Genomic DNA, 23,313 nt, shown 5'->3' with positions numbered 1-23,313 from the left:
AGTTCTTAGACTGAGAAGCTAGAAGTTGAGTTTTATACATTCATTTAGCAGATACATACTGAGTGCCATTTCCTATTCTGAGTGCTGATGTTGTAGCAGTGCATAAAACAAAGTCCCTGCCTTTATGGAGCTTGTATTTGTAATGAAGGGAGATAGACCATAAAACAATATATATATAAAATGATGCATGGCGAAAAATGCTTTGAAGAAAAACAAAAGTAAGGGGAATAAAGAGGGATGAGAGTGTGGGATCTATTTTATGTTGGGTGTTTAGAAAAGTGTGAAAGAGAAAGAGATTGGGAACAGCAAATGCAAAGATAAGATGTTAGAGGTGCTTAGTAGCATGTTAGCAGGACATCAGAGAGGCCAGTTGGAGCACAGTGAGTAAGGGACTAAGTAATAGGAGGTGAGACCAGACCAGATTGTGCATTGTATTATAGGCCATGGTTAGAACTTAAGATTTTCTTCTGAATGAATGGAAAGCCATTGGAAGGTTTTGGGTAGGGAAATGACATGATCTGGTTTATCTGTAGAGGCAGATAGTAGGAGGGTAAGAGTAGAAGGGTTCTCTATGGCTGTGGTTCCCAACCCCCGGGCTGCGGCCCATTACCAGTCCGTAGCCTGTTAGGAAATGCTGCACGTCACCACCTGAGCTCGTACCACATGCCCCCACCCCCTACGATACTCCATCTCACCAATCCCTAGTCCGTGGAAAAATTATCTTCCGTGAAACTGGCCCTTGGTGCCAAAAAGGTTGGAGATCACTGCTCTAAGGGGTGGATGATGCTAATAGGGAAAGAGCAAAACATTTTTTAAAAACAGAACCATAAAGGCTTTTTAAACTAAAATTCATTTTTTCAGCAAATACTTTTTATGGTTTTTTTTTTTTTTTTTTGTTTTTAGAGACAGAGTCTTGCTCTGTTGCCCAGGCTAGAGTGAGTGCCGTGGCATCAGCCTAGCTCACAGCAACCTCAAACTCCTGGGCTTAAATGATCCTACTGCCTCAGCCTCCCAAGTAGCTGGGACTACAGGCATGCGCCACCATGCCCAGCTAATTTTTTCTCTATATATTTTTAGTTGGCCAGATAATTTCTTTCTATTTTTTTTTTTTTTTTCTAGTAGAGACGGGGTCTTGCTCTTGCTCAGGCTGGTCTCGAACTCCTGACCTCAAGGGATCCACCCACCTCGGCCTCCCAGAGTGCTAGGATTACAGGCGTGAGCCACTGCGCCCGGCCAACTTTTTATGATTTTTTAAAGAGACAGGGTCTCCCTCTGTCATCCAGGCTAAAGTGCAGTGGTATGATCATAGCTCACTGTAACGTTGAACTCCTGGGCTCAAGTGATCCTCCTGCCTCAGTCTTCTGAGTAGCTAGGACTACAGGCACAAGCCACTATGGCTGGCTAATTTTTAAATTTTTTTGTAGAGGTGGGGTCTCTCTATGTTGCTGGGATGGGTCTTGAACTCCTGGCCCAAGTGATGCTCCTGCTTTGGCTTCCCAGAGTGCTGGAATTACAGGCATGAGCCACCACGCCCAGCCTATGCTCTTTTTATACACTAAGGACTAGGGAAGGATGGAAATTATTGTAGTTTCTGCCTTCAGGGAACTCTACTTTCCCTAGTATAGTAGGGGTGATAAATGATTACAGTGCAAAGTGATAAGTACTATAAGAGAGGTTTGTGCAGAGCTTTAGGGGAACACAGAGAAGGGCATGTCTAAATGTGGCAGTGTGAATAGTATTAGGAAAGGATTCACAGAGAATTACTTGAATAAAAATTCTAAGAATTGAGAATTTAGGTAAATAAGGGATACATTTAGGTGTCTTGCTTTGTGTTTAGAATATATATATAATCCTCATCCTTGTGTATCTCCTGTTTTTGGCTTTCTTTCTTGCCTATAGCTAATTCTTTCTTCTCTTCTCCCTGTCCCCTAGGCCATGATGGTGGCATGATTGTGTTTAAGCTGGAACGGGAACGGCCAGCCTATGCTGTTCATGGCAATATGCTGCATTATGTCAAGGACCGATTCTTACGTCAGTTGGATTTCAACAGCTCCAAAGATGTAGCTGTGATGCAGTTGCGGAGGTAAATCAATCTTGTTTCTTCCCTCTAAACCCTCTTCTTATCTGTCACTGTGATATAACACCCACAAACAAGACTCTTCTTTTAAACATTTTGGATCTCATCTCCTGTCATAGATGGAATCCCCGTTAGATGAGCCTGTTCAGTTTAAACCCTAGGAACATAGTAGGCAAGGAGTTCCCCTGTTGAGAATGCTAGTGACCCTGTGGATAGGAAATCATACTATCAGATCTCTTGCAAACCAGAGAAGGTTTCTTGGTAGAGAGTAGCCCAAATGGGTAACAGGCCTTTTTGCTTTTATTTGGCATTATTCTGGTAAAATGCACACAATTCTAAACTAGAATATATGCCCCTGGAATGATAACCTGTGGGATGCCTGGCAAAAGGAACTGTCCTTTTAGAAAGCCAGCTGCATCAGCATGCTGAAACATTAATGGTGGCAAACTTTGGCATGAGGGTTTGATAACCACCCTCTAGCATCACTACAATAAAAAGATGGGTTTATGTGAACACTCCAAGGGACAGGAGAAACCAGCCAGAGACAAACCACATCATGTTACTCTGTGGTGTCCACTGCAATTATGTGTAGGAATTTGAATCCAAGCAGAACAAGTCCCACTCACTGCAGTAACCCTACCTTCTATTGAATAATTTGACTTCTTGTATGGTTTTCTTTTTTAAACTGTTTGTTCAAAGCTGAGATAGGTACATTCCCAAGCCTTAAAGGAAGGAAGAGAATAAATGCAATATTTATTTTTATTCCTGATTATAAAAGCGGTAAGTATGTATGTATAAATATTGGCTAAGTTAGAAGTATAGGGGTAATTCCTTTCTTCCTTCTGTTCTTATGCCTCTTCCTTATTTTCTGCTTTTTCTGTGTATCTGTCTAGTGGCTCCAAGTTTCCAGTATTCAATATGTCGTACAATCCAGCAGAAAATGCAGTCCTGCTCTGTACGGTAAGTAACCTATGGAGTCATCCTAGGTTTTCTCATTTTCGTTAAGGTCTCTTTCTCATGCCCTTAGGGAACATTTAATGGCTCCTTATATTAGAAGCTATTTAATGGTCATTTTGCTAGAGCTAACACAGTGCAAGCTCAGAAGCTCAAACCAGGTAGGTAGACTTTAGTTGTCATAAATATATTGAGCATTTGTAAACTTGTATCTCTCGTGAAGCTAACAATGTCTAAATTTAATGGAATATCAAGATGAATGACCAAGATCACTAAAAGTGATTTGAAAGAATGTTTGTGACTATATCTTGTGTTATCTTTATCCGTTCCTTTGGGTGAAAATGGAAGAACTGTGATTTTGAGAGGGAGTTCTTTTCAGTGGGGTTGTCTTCAGAGTCATCAAGGAGCCGTCCCCATGTCTTGCCACGCAATTTGCAAAAGAAAAGAAATAACATCCTAATTTTAGTGCCCTGGTGGCCAACTTGAATGAAAACTTCTCTTTCCCTATATAACTTTTGGTGTTTAATCTCAGTTTTTCTTTAATATTTAGCAATCCCATATTGTCCTGGCAATTTTCTTTGATGTCTTTTTTTTTTCTTTCAGGCAGACTTTTAAGTTGATGAGTACTCAGGTGGGGCACCAGAATATCAGGGTCTTAGTCTGTTAATTTGTGGAGTAGAGAGCAATGCTTGCTTTCATTCAAATAATATCTGCATCTTTGGAGGTTAAGGAAAATAAAGTGACATCAATGCTGAGTTGTTTGGCAAAGAGCCCTATAATTCTTAGATGTGGAAGCATTCAAATGCCCACTAGAGGAAGGGTGAGAAAAGTATGGTTTCAGATTGTTGTCTGTGCAATGGAACTGTTTTCTCTGTCAGAATAAACTGGTAAACTGGTATCTTGGATGCCTCTCACTAACATTATAATTTCCCCTTTTCTTCTACAGAGAGCCAGCAATTTAGAAAATAGTACCTATGATCTGTACACCATTCCCAAGGATGCTGACTCCCAGAACCCTGATGGTAAGCATTCAGTTTGTCTACCCCACTCTGCCTCCAGCTCTCCTCACCCACAGCATCACTTCTCTTCAAGTTTTTATACATTCCATGCCCAGGCCATTGCCACATCACTCCTGTGTTGGCAGGTGCTGCTAACAATTGCATCAGAGGCAACCATGGTGTGAAATATTCATGTTCCTCCCCCATTTTATTACCCCAGCTAGATATATATATTTTATAATTTGGTTATTAGAAACTCTCCATTTTCTCTTTCAGCACAGCATGTTATCCTAGTTTACTGTCAACTGAGATGACTTTCACCCTGGTAGTTTCATTTATTTTAAAATGTGATTCCAATCTTACAATGTCTCATCCTGGGACTAGGGATTTATACTCTCCCATACACATCCAGATCCGATTTGCTTCCTTTTGCATGTCAAAAAGATGAGGCTGCTAACAGCCTCACACCCCACCTGGGATCCTAGTATCCAGCTGAGACCTCTGTGTAACTCTTCCATCACCACCATCCCTTACTGATATCCTTGTGATTAGAACTTGCTGACAAAACATTTTTAGAATAGGTTTGACTATTGCTTATGCTCCTTTCAGTATACTTCCTCCAGTGGCCTTGTGGATATTGCCAGGTCAGAGGTTTATTCTTCAGATCTCCACTCTTACTAGCATATTTTCATGATATTTTAGACCCCATCAGCAAATTCCTGAGAACCATTTTGCCAGCTCTGTTCCTTTGGTGGAGACCACTGGGTAATAACCAGTGTTCAGTTAGGTAATAACCATTGTTGCTAATTGACTTATTCTCTTTTAAATGTGATCATAAAGAGAGAAAGAAAACCTGTATGTATGTAGTATCCATAAATCAAATTCCCCTTTATAAATTAGTCAGTTAAGCCATTTGTGACTAAGTCATGTAATTTAGTCCCTCCCAACTCATCCCCTTGCTTTTTTCCCCATATTTGTTTACAAGTAATAGAGTGTAAAATATCTTTTTTTTTTTATTACCACTTTTATTTTCTCTACTCCATTTCCAGGGGGAGTAATTAAAGTGCAGCCCAATGGTGGGCAACAGAGAAGAGGAAGAGAAAAACCAAAAGCTTAAATAGTATGGTTCCCTGGACCCTGGAAAAATAGGAATATTGGTTGTGATAATAATTAGTTTTGTAAATTGCCTGCCCACTCCAGGTGCCAGACAAGTACAAGGCAAAGCTGTCCAGCATGTTCTGTTCACTTTTCTGCTGCTCTAATAGGCAAAAGAGTATTTTGATGCATTCTTCTGCTTACCCATCTACAAGTTTCCCAGAGAGTGGATCATCCATTTCAAAATTCTAATCAGCCACTAAACTGAGGAACATTTTGTAATTCTCGTTAGGGTGATAAGAATCTGCAGGCCAGGCGCAGTGGCTCACGCGTGTAATCCTAGCACTCTGGGAGGCCGAAGTGGGTGGATCGCTCAAGGTCAGGAGTTCGAGACCAGCCTGAGCAAGAGCGAGACCCTGTCTCTACTAAAAAAAAAAAAAAAATAGAAATTAGCTGGACAACTAAAAATATATATAGAAAAAATTAGCTGGGCATGGTGGCGCATGCCTATAGTCCCAGCTACTCGGGAGGCTGAGGCAGTAGGATCACTTAAGCCCAGGAGTTTGAGGTTGCTGTGAGCTAAGCTGATGCCACGGCACTCACTCTAGCCCAGGCAACAAAGTGAGACTCTGTCTCAAAAAAAAAAAAAAAATAGAATCTGCAATTGACATTTACAGAGCAACAGCTTGGTGCTAAGTGCTGCCCATCACTGAGCTTGCTGTCAAGATTTAGTTAGGATTGCTTTGCCCCACCCTGCCCTACTTGGAGGTCTGCATTTGCATGTTAAAAGCAGCAGAGCAGCTGTGTCCTGGGGAGGGGGTCCTATGACACTGACAGGCTGCTTGTTCTGCCACAGCTTGGCCAGGGAGGCCCTGCTCGTTAGCTTGATGGAGTGTGCTGTCTCCCAAGATGGGCGGCCCTTCTGCCAGTGTGTGGTGTTAGCTGAAATGCAGCCACTTGGCCTGGAGAAAAGAGGCTTGGCAAGGGTGGAGGTTGGAATTTAGAGGGGACTGGTGGGGAGAAAAGTCACTTGACAATAGCCTCAGGTTATGGCTGAATTAGTTAGGAAGCAGCTGAACTGGCAAGCCAAGATGGCAGGCAGCAAGACTGGCAGCTCCATAGCACCTGACTCTGTCACCTGCCAGTGGCTCACCACATGCTCCCGCCTTTGGTTTTGTTCTTCTCAGCCCCTGAAGGGAAACGATCCTCAGGCCTGACAGCCGTTTGGGTTGCTCGAAATCGGTTTGCTGTCCTAGATCGGATGCATTCGGTGAGTTAAGACTAAAAGCAGAAACTAATTTGGGGAGTGTGGTTGCAGTGGCCTATGTGTTGCAGAATAAAGAGCATCGTTTCTTCCTTTTCTCCCCTGGGCAGCTGTGATCTTCATGTTTTGGCTCTACCTCTATCCCTAGCCCTATGCCAATCCCCTTGGGAGAAAAAGGCTTTAAAATTGATGTGATTGGGTTGATGATCACTGTGACTCTGGGCCTAAGAACCAAGCTACAGTCACTCTTAACTACAGGAGCCAGAAAAGCATCAAATTTGAAGTGGGTGAACTGGATGAGTAGTCGTCCTCCCTCGTTCTACTACCTCCATTGGTACTTGAAATGTAACAGGTCTAGCACAAGATAAGCAGTGCCCTCTCAAGGAAATGTTTAACAAAGTGTAAGCCCCAGAAGTGCTATTGTCTCTCTCTGGTTGATTGAGGAACTCAGACTTTAGTTGAACTTTTTAGGATGTTTCAGTTGGGCGGGGAGAGGAGAGGATCTTGGTTGGAGTGGTCTACCTGGAGTGGTAATTGACTTGGACAGGGGAAAATCTGCTCCATAGTTTATTGAAGGTAAGGAACAATTACTGAGGGACATCATTAGTTGCTATAATCTTATGTACACACTTCTTCTCTTAACCCCATCTTTAATACTCATTTCAGCTTCTTATCAAGAATCTGAAGAATGAGATCACCAAAAAGGTACAGGTGCCCAACTGTGATGAGATCTTCTATGCTGGCACAGGCAACCTCCTGCTTCGAGATGCAGACTCTATCACACTCTTTGATGTGCAGCAGAAGCGGTAATATGTCTGGTGCCCCTAAGCAGACAGGTATATAGTGGGGAAGAGTGTACGTCTTTAGTAGGAGCTTCTTTTCCCCAAGTAAGTTGTCTTGTGGCTTGGCCACTTCTTATGCTATAACTGTAAGACTCTTTCTAGCCCTTTTTTCCTTTCTATGATCACCCTCCATCCTGCACATACACACTTGTGTTACAGCAAAGAGGCTTGTTTATTTACCTGTTTTTACAGTACTTACCTGAACAAAGAGTGCTGTTGGGGCTTAGAATGAGGGTGACACAGAGATTAATAACACAGTTCTTGTACCTAAAGGAGCTTACAGTCCAGTAGTGAAGACATACACAAATCGTGAATAATACAGGGGAAAGAGGGGTAGGGGGTTCAGGAAGGGGGAAGTACACAATGTGAGCCAAAATGTTTACATCACCAAGCTACTATGTGGGGAATTTTGTGTGGTATTACATTAAGAAATTGGGGTTTACATTAATTAATGTACAATTAATTAATGCAATTAATTAATTTACATTAATGAGGGTTAGGGGGTTGAGGAATGGGGAAGTGTACAATGTGAGCTAAAATGTTTACATCACTAACCTGCTATGTTGGGAATTTTGTGTGGTATTACATTAAGAAATTGGGGTTTACATTAATTTAGGAGTGAAAGGATATAGGTCATAGCCTGAGATAAGGGAATAAGATGCATTCATGTTTGCCCTCTCTCTATCTCAGGACTCTGGCATCCGTGAAGATTTCCAAGGTGAAATATGTTATCTGGTCAGCAGACATGTCACATGTAGCGCTACTAGCCAAACATGGTAAGTCTTCATTATATCCACCTTGCTTTAGAGACCAGTCCCTCCCTCCCCCATCCCTGCCAGTGTATTGCACTCACCCTGTCCAACAGAGCACTCATGCCCTTTGCCTCTTACAGCCATTGTGATCTGTAACCGCAAACTGGATGCTCTGTGTAACATTCATGAGAACATTCGTGTCAAGAGTGGGGCCTGGGATGAGAGTGGGGTATTTATCTATACCACAAGCAACCACATCAAATATGCTGTCACCACTGGGTAAGTTAATTATCTGGGTTACAGAGTGGGAGAAGGCAGTTTTCATGAAATTACTGTCCTGCCCCTTGAGATGTAGGTAAAGTCCCCCAAGAACTTTCTTCGTGGAAAAACCTTATCTGGCATATTATGTGGTAGGGGCATCTGAACATTGTTTTCTCAACTATTTTAAAAATTATGATGAAATATAACACATATGTAGAGAACTATATAAATTATAAATATACAGAATAGCAAATAAGTCATGTAGTGCACATCTGTGTAACTGCCACCCAAGCCAAGAAATAGAACAGCTCTGACACCTCAGAGGCCCTTGGCCATGTGGTCCTTATTGATCACACTCAAAAATAACATTCTAATTTTTATGGTGATTTCTTCCTTGCTTTTCTTCACAATTTTACCACCTAATGTGTGTTTTAATATAATTTAGTTTTGCCTGGTTTTGAACTTCATATTAATGAAATCATACTGAAGTCATACAAAATATTATTTTGTATTTTGCTCACTATTTTGTTTGTAAGGGTCATCCATGTTGTAGCTCTAATTTATTTACTTTTATTGTTGCATAATATTCCATTATGTGATTATACCATAGTTCTACTCTTCAGAAATACTTGAGTGAATCTTACTTTTTGGCTCATATGAACAATGCTCTTTTAAACATTCTATTACATGTTTTCTGGTGCACATGTACATACGTTTCGCAGAGTATATACCCAGAATAGAATTGCTAGGCTATAGAGTGTGTATATTTTCACATTTACTAGGCAATGTGAAACTACTTTCCAAAGTGGTTGTACCAATGCATACCCACCAGCATTGTATAAAAGTTTCTTTACCTTCTTCATCCCGACTGACACTTGGCTTTGTTAGACTTATTTTTGTCCATCTGGTTGATGTGTAATGGTATTTCATTGTAACTTTATTTTGCTGTTCAGTGTTTTGTAATGAGATTGAGCACCTTTTCATCTAGCCATCCTTCAGGGTTTCCTCTTGTATGAATTTTGTTTAAATCTTTATTTTTTATCATTTTTCTTATTATATGATTTATATTTGGATATCAGTCCTTTGTCAGAGCTGTGTTACAAATATTAATATCTTCTCTTGTGTAGCATGTCTTCTGATTTTCTCTATGGTAACCTTTAATGAACAGAATTTCTTGATTTTAATATAGCTGAGTTTATGAATCTTTATCCTTTATGGATATTGGGTCTTCTGTCCTGTTTAAAAAATCTTCATTGACTCTGAAAATTATAAAGGCATTCTTCTATATTCTCTTGTGAAAACTGTATAATTTTGCCTTTTATATATAGGTCTATAATCTGCCTGAAGTTGATTTTTGTGTAATCAACTGTGTGAGGTATAGGAGGCGCAATCCCATATTTTTCCATAAGGACACTCAATTGCCCAGCATCATTTATTGAAAAGACCACTCTTTTTTCCATTTTTTCGTAGTCTCATCTTTGTTATACACAAATCATGTTTGCAAAAATGCAAGGATCTGTGGTCTGTATGTTTATCTCTGCTCTAATTCCACAGTCTTAAATATTGTATCTTTATGATAAATCATTACTTCCGGTAAAGCATGTCCTCCATTCTTTCCCATTTTGTTTATTTTTCAAAAGTTGTTAGAGTGTTTTCAAGTAAATTTTGCCTTTTCACATAGAATTTTGTTTTTCACGTAAATTTTTGAATCAGCTTGTTAAATTCTATACAAAATAAAACAAAAAAACCCTTGTGATTTCATTTAGAATTACATGGAATCTGTACATCAGTTTGGGGCTAACTCATCTTTACAGTCTTTATAATGTTAAATTTCCTAATCTATGAACATGGTATAGCAGCTTTTCATTTATGTAGGTCTTCTGAACCATCTTTTGATAAAGTTTTATAGTTTGCTCAATGGAGATCTTGCATGTCCTTGGATAGATTTATTAGACACTCGATAGTTTTTTAATGCCATTTGTAAATGGATAGTATCCATTTAAAATTTTAATTTTTGCTGATACTTGATTTTATTTCAAGGACCTTGCTAGACTCATTAATTCTAGTAATTGTATTTTCTTTAGCATCTGTGAGTGATGACAGTTTTATTTCCTTTTTCGGATACTTATGTATTTATATATTTTTTCTTGCTACACTGACCAGGATCTCCAACTATGTTCAATAAATATGATTGTAGGCTGGGTGCAGTGGCTCACGCCTGTAATCCTAGCACTCTGGGAGGCCGAGGCGGGTGGATCGCTCGAGGTCAGACTGAGCAAGAGCAAGACCCTGTCTCTACTAAAAATAGAAAGAAATTATCTGGACAACTAAAAATATATATAGAAGAAATTAGCTGGGCATGATGGCACATGCCTGTATTCCCAGCTACGTGGGAGGCTGAGGCAGGAGGATCACTTGAGCCTAGGAGTTTGAGGTTGCTGTGAGCCAAGCTGACACCACGGCACTCACTCTAGCCTGGGCAAAAAAGCGAGACTCTGTCTCAAAAAAAAAAAAAGTGTTAATTTCATAAAATAAGCAAAATAATGTATCTTTTTCAATTCTCTCAATGAGTTTGCAAAGATTGGAATTATTTCTTCCTTGAATGTTGGTAGAATTTGCCAGTGAAGTCATGTGGATCTGAGGCTTTCTTTATGGGAGGATTTTTGTTATCTGATTCAGTTTATTTATCAATTATAAGACTATATAGGGATTTTCTATTTATTTTTGAGTCAATTTTGGAAAATTTCATTTTGGGGGCAGTTTGATCATTTTAAAAAGTTACATCCTTGGCCGGGCACAGTGGCTCACGCCTGTAATCCTAGCACTCTGGGAGTCCGAGGCGGCCGGATCATTTGAGCTCAGGAGTTCGAGACCAGCCTGAGCAAGAGTGAGACCTCGTCTCTACTAAAAATAGAAACAAATTAGCTGGACAACTAAAAATATATATATAAAAAAAAAAAATTAGCTGGGCATGGTGGTGCATGCCTGTAGTCCCAGCTACTCAGGAGGCTGAGGCAGTAGGATTGCTTGAGCCCAGGAGTTTGAGGTTGCTGTGAGCTAGGCTGACGCCACAGCACTCTAGCCTGGGCAACAGAGTGAGACTCTGTCTCAAAAAAAATAAAAATAAAAAGTTACATCCTCATTCTGCAGGATCTATGGTGATATCCTCCTTCTCACTCCTATTATTGGCTTTTTCTTCTTTTTTTCTTTTTTGAGACAGAGTCTCACTTTGTTGCCCGGGCTACAGTGAGTGGCGTGGCATCAGCCTAGCTCACAGCAACCTCAAACTCCTGGGCTTAAGCGATCCTACTGCCTCAGCCTCCCGAGTAGCTGGGACTACAGGCATGCACCACCATGCCCAGCTAATTTTTTCTATATATATTTTTAGTTGTCCAGATAATTTTTATTTCTATTTTTTTTTTTAGTAGAGACGGGGCCTCGCTCAGGCTGGTCTCGAACTCCTGACCTCGAGCGATCCACCCGCCTCGGCCTCCCAGAGGGCTAGGATTACAGGCGTGAGCCACCGCACCCGGCCTTCTTCTTTTTTCTTAAATACCCTCATAAGAGGCTTATCAATTTTATCCAACTTTTGCCTTTATTGAACTTCTCTATTTTTTCTATTTCTTAATTTCTACTATTAGCTTTATTTTCTACTAAATGCTTTCTTTAGTTTAACTTTTAAGATAACAACAAAATTTTTGATATATGTAGTCACGAATTTTTAGTTTCTCCCAATATATGCATATAAAGCCCATTAATTTTTAGTATTTCTTCTAATACAGTGTATGTATTTAAGGCTATAAATTATTTATTAAGTATTGCGTTAGCTATATTGACAGGTTTTTTTTCCACCTCACTGATTTCTCTTGAGAAATCAACATTTTAAATTGTAATCTTTTTATTGTCATTGAGTTCAAAATATTTTCTGCTTTTCATTATTTCTTTGTATGTCAGAACTCTTCATACCCACCTCTCTTATAATTTCACTTAGAGTTTATAAAGGAGTTAACCTGTCCACCATGGTTGCCTACTGATCTGCACTAAAGAGTTAACTTTTAGGTCTGATTCCTATAGTCAGGTATGTTACTCAGCTCCTAGAATAATAGCTTATAAATAAAGATCATGTCATCTGCCCCATCATACAAAAGAATAAAATAAAATTTGGTGTTTAGTTCTGCTCTTTTTTGAATCACTTCCCATCTATACTGTTGTTCAAATGGCACTTGACAGAAGGATAAAGAGGAGACAAAAGGCTGTGTCCTAAGTTTGTTCCATTTCTTCACAGGCTGGATTTTCCCCCTCACTTACTGAAAGTTGTGCCCTTCTACCCCCTATTCTTAGGGACCATGGGATCATTCGAACTCTGGATTTACCCATCTATGTCACACGAGTGAAGGGCAATAATGTATATTGCCTAGACAGGGAATGTCGTCCTCGGGTACTTACCATTGATCCCACTGAGTTCAAATTCAAGCTGGCCCTGATCAACAGAAAATATGATGAGGTATGAAGTGGGGATGGATACTAGGAGTATTAAGAGGGGCAGCACTCTTTTTTTTCCTGTAAGTGATCTCTACTTCCTGCCCTACCGCACCCCAAATGTCTAGGTACTGCACATGGTGAGGAATGCCAAATTAGTAGGCCAGTCGATTATTGCTTATCTCCAGAAGAAGGGCTATCCTGAAGTGGCACTGCATTTCGTCAAGGATGAGAAAACTCGCTTTAGTCTGGCACTGGAGTGTGGAAACATTGAGGTGAGAGGAATATGGTTATCAGCCCCATATTGCTTTAGAGGAGGTGAGAGGGTTAGGGTATCATTGGGACAGCATTATCCTGGGCTTGCTTCTTTAGCCAGCATAACGAAATTTTTTTTTAGTTGGGTTAAGTTATCTTCTGGCTATTTTCTCATCTCTACTGTTTCCTGTCTCTGCTTCTGCCATAGCATTTGTACCACTGTTGGCATTCTGAATTCAGAACTTCTATGTTGAAAGCCAGATATCATGGAATTTGAAGATCTCATTATTTTCTTAACACTTAATCTTGCTGACTGGCTACTTAGATGGAATTCCTGTTAAGTTTTGGGGCTTAGATTATACAGGCATTATTTTCAAAGGGAGAAAGTGCTTAGGAAAATTGTTTTTTTAATTCTGAACCTTCTCCTTTTATTATTTCTTCTTTCTTTCCTAAAGTCCCTGTGTATCTTCAAACCTGGCAGGTAGGAAATAAGGTAGCTAAGCAAAACTGGCCAAATGGAATCAGCATCTGCTAGGTGATTTTGTTGTAAAGTAACTTTCTGAGGAGGATAGCATGATGTGATTCTTCTGACCATGGATCCAAAGGGATGCTGTTTGTTGATAGGATTTTCAGTAGAATTGGATTAAAAGCTAGGAGTGATTGAAAATATAGGAAGTTCCTTGGGAAATTTACTTAGAGGCAAATGCTTTGACTGCAGAGTCCGTGGTTTTGAGTCACAGTACCCTCCAACCTATTAACACAGATTGCTCTGGAAGCAGCCAAAGCACTGGATGATAAGAACTGCTGGGAAAAGCTGGGAGAAGTGGCCCTGCTACAGGGGAACCACCAGATTGTGGAAATGTGCTATCAGCGTACCAAAAATTTTGACAAACTTTCCTTTCTGTACCTTATCACTGGCAACCTAGAGAAACTTCGCAAGATGATGAAGATTGGTGAGGCCCCTGAAACTAAGGATGGGAAGAGGGGTCCTTGGGGAAAGGAAGAAGATGAATAGAGGATAGAGAGAATTTAAGAGAGAAGACATAACATGGTTTCTCTTATTGACTTGGTGCAGCTGAGATCCGAAAGGACATGAGTGGCCATTATCAGAATGCCCTATACCTGGGTGATGTGTCAGAACGAGTACGGATCCTAAAGAACTGTGGACAGAGTAAGTATCTCTCCAGGACTCACCAATTCCTTTGGGGCCTTAGGAAGTGTTTTCTTTTCATGTTGAGTTATTCTTATATAATGGTGTGGGATTTGTCTTTATTGTGCATTTTTTCAGGAGAAACAACATGCTCCTATCATGCTCAGATTTTCTTCAAAGCCAAATGGAGGCGCAGCCAGAATATTAATTCTGGCCAAACACCCTTAGAAAAATAGTCATGGGGAAGATAGGAGGTTTTAGAAGGCTTAGAACAGATACTGCAGTAAATATATTTGGTTGGAATTTTATTCCTTTACTTCTAATTCTAGAGGTTTCACTCATTATTTATTCACGGATACATTCAGAGAATATTTTTTGAGAACCTGCTATAGCATTATACTAGCATTTGAGATACATTAGGGAACAAGAAGGGTGAATGATGTGGCTTGGACCAAGGTGCTATTAGTGGAGGAGTGAGTAATGGTCAGATTTGGGATATATTTTGAAGGTAGGGTCAACATGATTTATTGAAATACTAGATGTGAGATGTGATGGAGAGAAGTCAGGGATGATGGCAAGGTTCTCATTAACATGATGATAGATGTTAAAGATAAGCAACTATATTAGTTATCTATTGCTATGTAACACCATTACCCCAAAACTTAGTAGTTTAAAACAAATATTTATCATCTCACAATTTGGGGTATGGCTTAGCTGAGTACCTCTGGCTTAGTGTCTCTCATGAGGCTACAATCAAGGTGTTGGCCAGGGTTGCAGACATCTCAAGGCTCCACTGGGGGAGAATCCATTTCCACACTCAATCACATGACTGTTGGCAGTCCTCAGGTCCTTGCTCTTTGTTGTCTGGGAGACATCAGTTTCTTGCCATGTTGGCTTCTTGAACATAGGGCAGTTCACATGACAGGTGGTCTCCCTCAGAGCAAGTGAGCAAAAGAGAGCACCCCCGATAAAAGCCACAATCTTGGTAATCTAATCTTAGAAGTGAAATCCCACCGCTTCTGTCAGGTTCTATCCATTAGCAGCTAGTTAATAAGTCCAGCCCCCACTTAAGGGGAGGGCATTACACAAGAATTTGAATTTGAATGCCAGGAGGCAGGGAACATTTGGGGTTCATCTCAGAGCTGCCTGCCACAGCAGCATGCACTTGGTGTACCTGTACCACAAAGTCTGTTTTTTCTATAGAGTCCCTGGCCTATCTCACAGCTGCTACTCATGGCTTAGATGAAGAAGCTGGGAGCTTAAAGGAGACATTTGACCCAGAGAAGGAGACAGTGAGTCTTTATTTACATATTGTTTCTGATTATAGGATTAACTCTGAGGTTGTGGGAACAATTTAAAACTATAAATGTCACTCTCCCACCTCGTTACTGGGGAAGGCGGGGAAACAAATAAGATCAAAGGAAGCTCTGTAACTTTCCCTACATGATTTCTAAGAGCTGTTTGCTTTTTGCCTCTTTTCTTCTGCTGCTGTTCAGATCCCAGACATTGACCCTAATGCCAAGCTGCTTCAGCCACCTGCACCTATCATGCCATTAGATACCAATTGGCCTTTATTGACTGTGTCCAAAGGATTCTTTGAAGGCTCCATTGCCAGCAAGGGTAAGTGCCCAGTTCTGTCATAGCATTTTTGTTGTATGTTGTTTTGTGAAGAACTGTCTTAGAGAATACCATTAGCAATTAGTTTCATATGTCCTTTTTTCTGTGTGAAGCCTCAAGGAGCACTAAAATGCCAATCAGAGTTGTGGTGCAGTCTTAAAAACTAAATAAAAGCATTTTGAGATCATTAAAGAAAATTTGGAAAATGGGGGGGGAAAAGCAGGGATGCCCTACTACCATTGATAACTTCTGTTAATATCTTGGTGTATTTCCTTAGGTTTTACCATGTGTATATAGTCATAGTCTCTGTTCAGTATTTTATCATTCATGACATAAATCTTCAGTTGCTGGCTGAGTGTCGTGGCTAGTTCCTGTAATCCTAGCACTTTGAGAGGACAGGGCAGGAGGATCATTTGTGGCCAGGAGTTTGAGACCAGCCTGAGCAATAGTGAGAGCCTGTCTCTACAAACAATAAAAAATTTAACTGGACATGGTGGCACACACCTGTAATCCCAGCTACTTGGGAGGCTGAAGCAGGAGGATCACTTGAGCCTAGGAGTTTGAGGTTGCAGTGAGCTGTGATGATACCACTGTACTCTAGCCCAGGCAACAGAGTTAGACCCTGTCTCAATTAAAAAACAAAACAAAACAAAAAAAACTTCAGCTACCTCTAATTCTGTTATTTGGCTATATGCAGATGTGTGCTACAAGTACTTCCACCACTCCCCTCCTTACTCTCCTCCTGTTTTCTTGGATGTGTCTCCTAGTTCATGCCTCCTGAATAAGAGCCTAAACAGACCCTTGGGCATTTTGTGCCCAGCCCTGCTCTTTCCTCTGTCTCCTCCACCTGCTCTATGTTCTGAAGCCTTGCAAAGCTATCAGGAAGAAATTTGAAGAGGCTACTAAGTAAAAAATGGTTTAAGAGCCAGTTTTTGGTAACATGAAGACCAGTTACATCCATCTCTCTTATATTCCCTCCCTCTATGAAACCTACTGCAAGTTAGCATAACATATGTACCACAAAAATAAATGACACATAAAAATAATAAGTGGGCAGAACCTTGGTACCTGATTTTGAAAGGATGCAGCTTGTGTGCAAAGAAGGCCATATCTCAGAATCTCAGACTTGCTGGGCTGTGACAAGCTCCTTTCTGTTCCTTCCTTCTGTAGGGAAGGGAGGAGCACTGGCTGCTGACATTGACATTGACACTGTTGGCACTGAGGGCTGGGGAGACGATGCAGAGCTGCAGCTGGATGAAGGTAAGAATGCTGTTTTAGGACTGTTCTGGGAAGATGGTCTCCCTGGAATGGGACTGGGTTGTGGGACAGTTCTGCAGGCTCTCAGACCATGAAGCCAACTGAGATTCCAACATTTTGCTTCATTTGGCTAAGATTGTGCCACTATCCAAATCTATTTTGAGTTTGATTTTCTTTACAGATGGGTTTGTGGAGGCCACAGAAGGTTTGGGGGATGATGCTCTTGGCAAAGGACAGGAAGAAGGAGGTGGCTGGGATGTAGAAGAAGATCTAGAGCTCCCTCCTGAGCTGGTATGTGGAATTCTTACCCTCGTGAGGTCCTCTCCATTCCTCCCTGTGGAAGCCAGTGGCCTTATTGTCCCCCACCCCTATCCTGAGGACTCCAAAAGGGAGTCTGGACCCTTCTTCTGATCTGATGCTTATCTCCCATTGAAAGAAGGAAGAATAAGAGTCAGAGGCCTTATCACTTCCATCTATCCTGATATACCCAAAGAGCAGGGGATCTAGGACCTACCTCTAATCAGATGCTTTTGTCTCATTTGAAAGAAAGAAGAATCAGCATTGTACAAACAGTAGCTTATGAAAAGGCAGCAAGCTTTTTGTCTTTCTTTAAATCTAAATTGAAGCTTTTGCTATGTCATTTTGTCACTAGTGAGGTGGCTTCTATTTGGGGGATCTTCTCCTGCAACTACCACCCCTCCTCCCCAACAGAGGCAGGGAATAAGGTAAATGGCTGTGTTTTAGATTCATTGGAACAAAATGGCTTAAAAAATGACTCAATTTTTGTTTTTCTTCTAGGATGTACCCTCTGGGGCAGCTGGTGGGGCTGAAGATGGGTTCTTTGTGCCCCCAACCAAGGGAACAAGCCCCACTCAGGTAAGCAGGAAAACACAGCCCTGTAGGGATGAGTATTTCTGAGCTGGCTAATACTTGATTAATGTATAAAAATTGTTGGATATTTTTGTACTGTAGGTATGGAGGAGGATAGTTTGGGAAGAGAAAGGGCAAAATTTCACTTGGCTTGGGCTTTTGGTTTCTTGTTAGATATGGTGCAATAACTCTCAGCTTCCAGTTGATCACATCCTGGCAGGCTCTTTTGAAACAGCCATGCGGGTAAGTCTTCTTAAAGTAATCTTGGCTCTTCCTCTTGGGTGTGCCTAGCTCAGGGTTCCAGGGAGATGATTGACTGATTTTAACCAAATGGAAATGATCCTACTCAAAGGGCAGAGGTATATATTCGTCATGGAAGCCCTTGGTCTTAAGTATACCTGCCTCATAAGGTCTTCCTCTTACCTGCTTTCCACTTGGCCTAGCAATCTCTTAAGGTAGATCCTTCAGCCATCTTCCACCCATTTCCAGCTTGCCTTCTAGCTCACATCAGTGAAGTTAGCACCCCTTCCTGAATAGGTATATGTTTGAACACTAAACCATGTATTATAATAAAATTCACAACAAAATAGCAACTGCAACAACCACTAACATTTATTCAATGTTCGCTGTGTGCCAGGTACTATCCTAAATAGGCAAGATTATTACGTAGGTATTATTAAATGAGGTAGGGTCTTATAATTAAGTGTATTTTACTGATGAGGAAACAAGTACAAAGAAGTTAAGTACCTTACCTACGGTCAATTAGTTTTTAAGTGGCAGTGCCAAAATCCTTATGTTTCTTTCCTTCTGTGTCCCAGCTCCTTCATGACCAGGTAGGGGTAATCCAGTTTGGCCCCTACAAGCAGCTGTTCCTACAGACATATGCCCGAGGCCGTACCACCTATCAGGCTCTGCCCTGCCTGCCTTCCATGTATGGCTACCCTAATCGTAATTGGTAAGGCTCCTTGCTCCTTTTTTCCATCTGTTCCAAGTTTTGGTAGATACTTCACATGGTAGTCTCAGTGACACAGAATCATCTCAGAACCAGAGTTTCCTAGTAGGAAAAGATTTTTGGTTTGTTATTCTATGGGGTTTGGGGTTTATACCTGCTGCCATCCTATCTCCAGCTAATTTCACAGGATGATGGCTATGATGACGTTTGCCAGAAAAAGAAGTTGAGTCCTAGTTGGCTACTGACTATCCTCCTTCCTACTTTTCCCTTTCCAGGAAGGATGCAGGGCTAAAGAATGGTGTACCAGCTGTGGGCCTGAAGCTTAATGACCTCATCCAGCGGTTGCAGCTGTGCTACCAACTCACCACAGTTGGCAAGTTTGAGGAGGCTGTGGAAAAATTCCGTTCCATCCTACTGAGTGTGCCACTTCTTGTTGTAGACAATAAACAGGAGATTGCAGAGGTAGGAGGGGTCTAGCCACTGTGCCAATGCTGGGCACCCCCACATTGTCTTTCTTCCATTACCTTCCTCTGCCCTCTCTCCAGGCCCAGCAGCTCATCACTATTTGCCGTGAGTACATTGTGGGTTTATCGATGGAGATAGAAAGGAAGAAGCTGCCCAAAGAGACTCTAGAACAGCAGAAGCGCATCTGTGAGGTAAGATCTATGGGACTGTGAGCATTACAGAGGCATCCTCCCCTTCTCCCTCCATTAGGTCTGAATTCTTTAATTCTAAACCCAGATCTGACTCTGGGGAAGAAGAGAAATTTGGGTCCATTTCTGCTTGGAGAGGCTACATTTCTTCACTCCACTTCCTCATCTCGTCAATCCTCCATAACTAGGAGAGGACTAGAGTCCTCCTAGTTATGGAGGGTAACTCTGCTTTATAGCTAGTCCTGCTGTTGTTCTGTTTTGTTTTTTGCATATGTAACAGCTTAGAAATGACCTGTACCAGCTGTGGCATCAGCCTGGCATGTATTCCTCTTTCTATCCACCAGATGGCAGCCTATTTCACCCACTCAAACCTACAGCCTGTGCACATGATCCTGGTGCTGCGTACAGCCCTCAATCTCTTCTTCAAGCTCAAGAACTTCAAGACGGCTGCCACTTTTGCTCGGCGCCTGCTAGAACTTGGTCCCAAGCCTGAGGTGGCTCAACAGGTAGGTGGGAACTCTTTCAGTGACCACAGGGGAACCAGATCTTCTCTTACATGGAAGGAACAGACCAAAGTCCTTGCCTCTGAAACAAAGCACTTTATAATATTCAACCAAAAAAGCCAACAAAATGCCATTCTCTGTTTACCTACTGACCTAGGTGCTTCTTTTTGTTCCTGGAAACTGAATTAATAATTTATTCATAGATGCCACTGGTGTGAGAGTGATCTGCAACATAGAAAAGGCTCTACTGCAACTGAAAATAACCCTAACCCTATCCTTAAGCTCCAGATATCCCAGCACAACCACCACTAACCATCACATATACATGCTGTTACTTGTGCCCTCCAAAAGCATTCTTCTTGGGTGATGGAAGCCTGTTTTAACCCTTTCTGGGGCCTGACCCTGATAATCCCCAGACTTGGTGGAGGAATGTGGGTCTAGATCCATGGGTCCACTTTAGTATTGAGAGGGGGAAAGCTTGATACAACAGGAATGGTGACAGTTAATTATTCACATACATCCTGTACAGAGGTTGGGACCTATATCCACATAATACAGTTACATCTCACATCAAAGGAACTACCAAACCATGGTGATGAGATCCTTAGAGTTGTGTGCAGTTTTCTGTCCTAAATAAAACACTCCATCCTTCCCCTAGACCCGAAAAATCCTGTCTGCCTGTGAGAAGAACCCCACAGATGCCTACCAGCTCAATTATGACATGCACAACCCCTTCGACATCTGTGCTGCATCTTATCGGCCCATCTACCGTGGAAAGCCAGTAGAGAAGTGTCCACTCAGCGGGGCCTGCTATTCCCCTGAGTTCAAGGGTCAAATCTGCAAGGTCACTACAGTAAGTACTATCTTCAAGAAATATATCTAATTCTACCTCCCCTAAGCGATAAGAAAAAAGAAAGAAATTTAAGAAAAAAAAATATATATCTAGGATGTTGAGGGAAGAGAAAAGAGAAAGCATGATGGTCCTTTTTTTCTCTTGTATTTGCCGTTAGCTCCATTGACGTGTGACACTAGAGAACGCTAGAGCTTCTCCCCACTGCTCTTTACCAATCAGCAACAAATGTACCCATCTACCGTGCTCATTGAGGGGTACAGGGAATAAACTTTCTAGGGTTCTTAACTTCATGAATCTCTAATTTGTACCTCTGTTTTCTCTTCTGCAGGTGACAGAGATTGGCAAAGATGTGATTGGTCTAAGGATCAGTCCTCTGCAGTTTCGCTAAGGCCCCCTTTGTGTGTGTAGGTCCGCCACCATATGTTCCCCCCAGAATGTATTAGTCTTTATATCCTCCTCCTAACACCACTGCCCACCCACCTACCGCTGCTGACCCTGCAGCTACCCTTCAGATTATTGATGTTTGGCTCTCTCTGCCCTAAAACGTAGTGTCATTTTCTCTTCTTCTGTGGCAAATCAAAATGTCTAAACTTGACTTTTGCGGACGTATCTTCTGAAGTTGACTACAGTTATGGTCAGAGTTGGCCTCTCCTTTCTCACTTAGCTCCTTCAGGGAACAAATGAATACTCTATAATGGACATATGTTTAGTAAATTCCTTCAGTATTTATTCCTCCCCTCCCCACCAGCTTTGTTTCTTTTCTACTAGAGAGGAGCAGGATGTAATAAACAAGTTGCCGTTTTTGACTCAGCCAAACCAACTCTTAGTCATTTCCCATTTTCCTTAGGCATTTAAACTCCCAGGCAGGTACCCTCAGCATACCCAGAAACTTAAGGTTTGAGAAGAAATCTTTTGGTTTTCCAAAATGCACACCACTTGTGCATAACTTGCTATTGATTTGTCCTTCACAGCCATTGTTCTCATATTTTGTTTCTCACACTAAATAAATTTCTATAAGAGCTTCTTGGCTTGCCATTTATTTCCTGGACACACTCATATTCCTGTTCACCTCATGCAGCTGCCCCACCAAAGCAGTTATCTTTCTCTCAGTAATTTTTTTTTTTTTTTTTTTTAGAAACAGGATCTTGCTGTGTTGCCCAGGCTGGTCTCAAACTCCTGGCCTCAACAGTCCTCCTGCCTTGGCTTCCCAAAGTGCTTGGATTACAGGAGTGAGCCATCACACCTGGCACAATAATTATTTTTAATTACAAAATAATATCCACTATTGAAAAAGAAGCACATATTTTTCATAGGCTATATGTGAGGCATAGACCTAAACTGCTGTGAGGATGATAGAAAGCAAGTAGCTCCTGTATTCTATTTTTGATTGCAACCTTCCATCTGTTGCTAATTGTAGCCAGTATTTATTGAGTACCTACCATGTGCCTGTCACTGTTCTTGATATTTTATATGTTTTATATATATGTGAATAATTAGTACTTTATGTGTATTACAATGATTACATTGGCAATAGAGTATTTTGCTTGTCATATACTAAGAATAATTGGAGTTCAATAGGTAGCAGGAGTGCAGAGTGGACCCCCAGAGAGCCCTGAGCAGTGCCACCCCTGCCGCTGGCCTAGTTACCATCACACATTGGAAGCAGCCGTAGCTGCCACAGCTGGCCCCAGTCACCATCACTGCAACCATGAGTAGTGAGGCTGAGACCCAGCAGCCGCCTGCCACCCTACCCTCTGCACTGCCAACACCAGGCCTGGCACCATAGGCAGCAGTGGAGGGAGCAGTGGCCCAGGCGGTCTCACATCAGCAGCACCTGCCAGCGGGGACAAGGAGGTCATCACAATGAAGGTTTTGGAAACAGTAAGATGGTTCAGTGTAAGAAACAGATACAGTTTCATCAATAGGAATGATACCAAACAGGATGTATTTCTACACTAGACTGCCAGCTAGGCTGACACCAAGGCACTCTAGCCCAGGCAACAAAGTGAGACTCTGTCTCAAACAAAAAAAAAAAAAGATTCTTCTGTCATACTTGTGTGTATATCTAATCCAACCTCCAGCCTACCTCTAGTCAGCTACCTTACAGCAAGTGTTAGTCCTGATTTATCTCTCTGTCCTGCACCGTGCCTAGAACAAGTTGTTGTTTGAGCCAGGATCTTGCTCTGTCACCCAGGCTGGAGTGCAGTGGAACAATCATAGCGCACTGCAGCCTCCAACTTCTGAACTTGAATGATCCTCCTGCCTAAGCCTTCAGAGTAGCTGGGACTACAGGCACGCACCACCATGTTGGGCTAATTTTTAATTTTATTTTTTAATTTTTATTTTTATTAAGATAGAGTCTCACTCTGTCACCCTGGGTAAAGTGGAGTGGCCTCATCACAGTTCACTGCAACCTCATACTCCTGGGCTCAGCCACTCCTGCCTCAGCCCCCCCCCCCCAGTAGCTGGGACTACAGGCGC

General features: G+C 41.6%; 1 protein-coding gene across 2 annotated transcripts in view; it reads left to right on the top strand.

Annotated features, from left to right (window-relative positions):
* Positions 1-21,855, top strand: part of COPA (COPI coat complex subunit alpha) — a 42,340-nt gene extending 20,485 nt beyond the window's left edge. For both annotated transcript variants that reach the window (XM_045547092.1, XM_045547093.1), the window contains 23 exons: positions 1,933-2,083; positions 2,971-3,037; positions 3,978-4,053; positions 6,312-6,394; positions 7,055-7,194; positions 7,921-8,006; positions 8,123-8,261; positions 12,585-12,747; positions 12,851-12,997; positions 13,741-13,930; positions 14,053-14,148; positions 15,331-15,419; positions 15,624-15,747; positions 16,915-17,004; positions 17,183-17,292; positions 17,800-17,877; positions 18,046-18,114; positions 18,690-18,826; positions 19,099-19,285; positions 19,369-19,479; positions 19,821-19,982; positions 20,638-20,832; positions 21,161-21,855. In XM_045547092.1, coding sequence (XP_045403048.1) covers positions 1,933-2,083; positions 2,971-3,037; positions 3,978-4,053; positions 6,312-6,394; positions 7,055-7,194; positions 7,921-8,006; positions 8,123-8,261; positions 12,585-12,747; positions 12,851-12,997; positions 13,741-13,930; positions 14,053-14,148; positions 15,331-15,419; positions 15,624-15,747; positions 16,915-17,004; positions 17,183-17,292; positions 17,800-17,877; positions 18,046-18,114; positions 18,690-18,826; positions 19,099-19,285; positions 19,369-19,479; positions 19,821-19,982; positions 20,638-20,832; positions 21,161-21,220 — 2,750 coding nt within the window. In that variant the 3' untranslated portion in view covers positions 21,221-21,855. The remainder of the gene's footprint in view (positions 1-1,932; positions 2,084-2,970; positions 3,038-3,977; positions 4,054-6,311; positions 6,395-7,054; positions 7,195-7,920; positions 8,007-8,122; positions 8,262-12,584; positions 12,748-12,850; positions 12,998-13,740; positions 13,931-14,052; positions 14,149-15,330; positions 15,420-15,623; positions 15,748-16,914; positions 17,005-17,182; positions 17,293-17,799; positions 17,878-18,045; positions 18,115-18,689; positions 18,827-19,098; positions 19,286-19,368; positions 19,480-19,820; positions 19,983-20,637; positions 20,833-21,160) is intronic.
* Positions 21,856-23,313: the final 1,458 nt, after the last annotated feature.

This window comes from Lemur catta, chromosome 3 (assembly GCF_020740605.2).
Source record: "Lemur catta isolate mLemCat1 chromosome 3, mLemCat1.pri, whole genome shotgun sequence".
In the NCBI taxonomy this organism is placed as follows: Eukaryota; Metazoa; Chordata; class Mammalia; order Primates; family Lemuridae; genus Lemur; species Lemur catta.
This window is presented reverse-complemented; position numbering and strand designations above follow the sequence as displayed.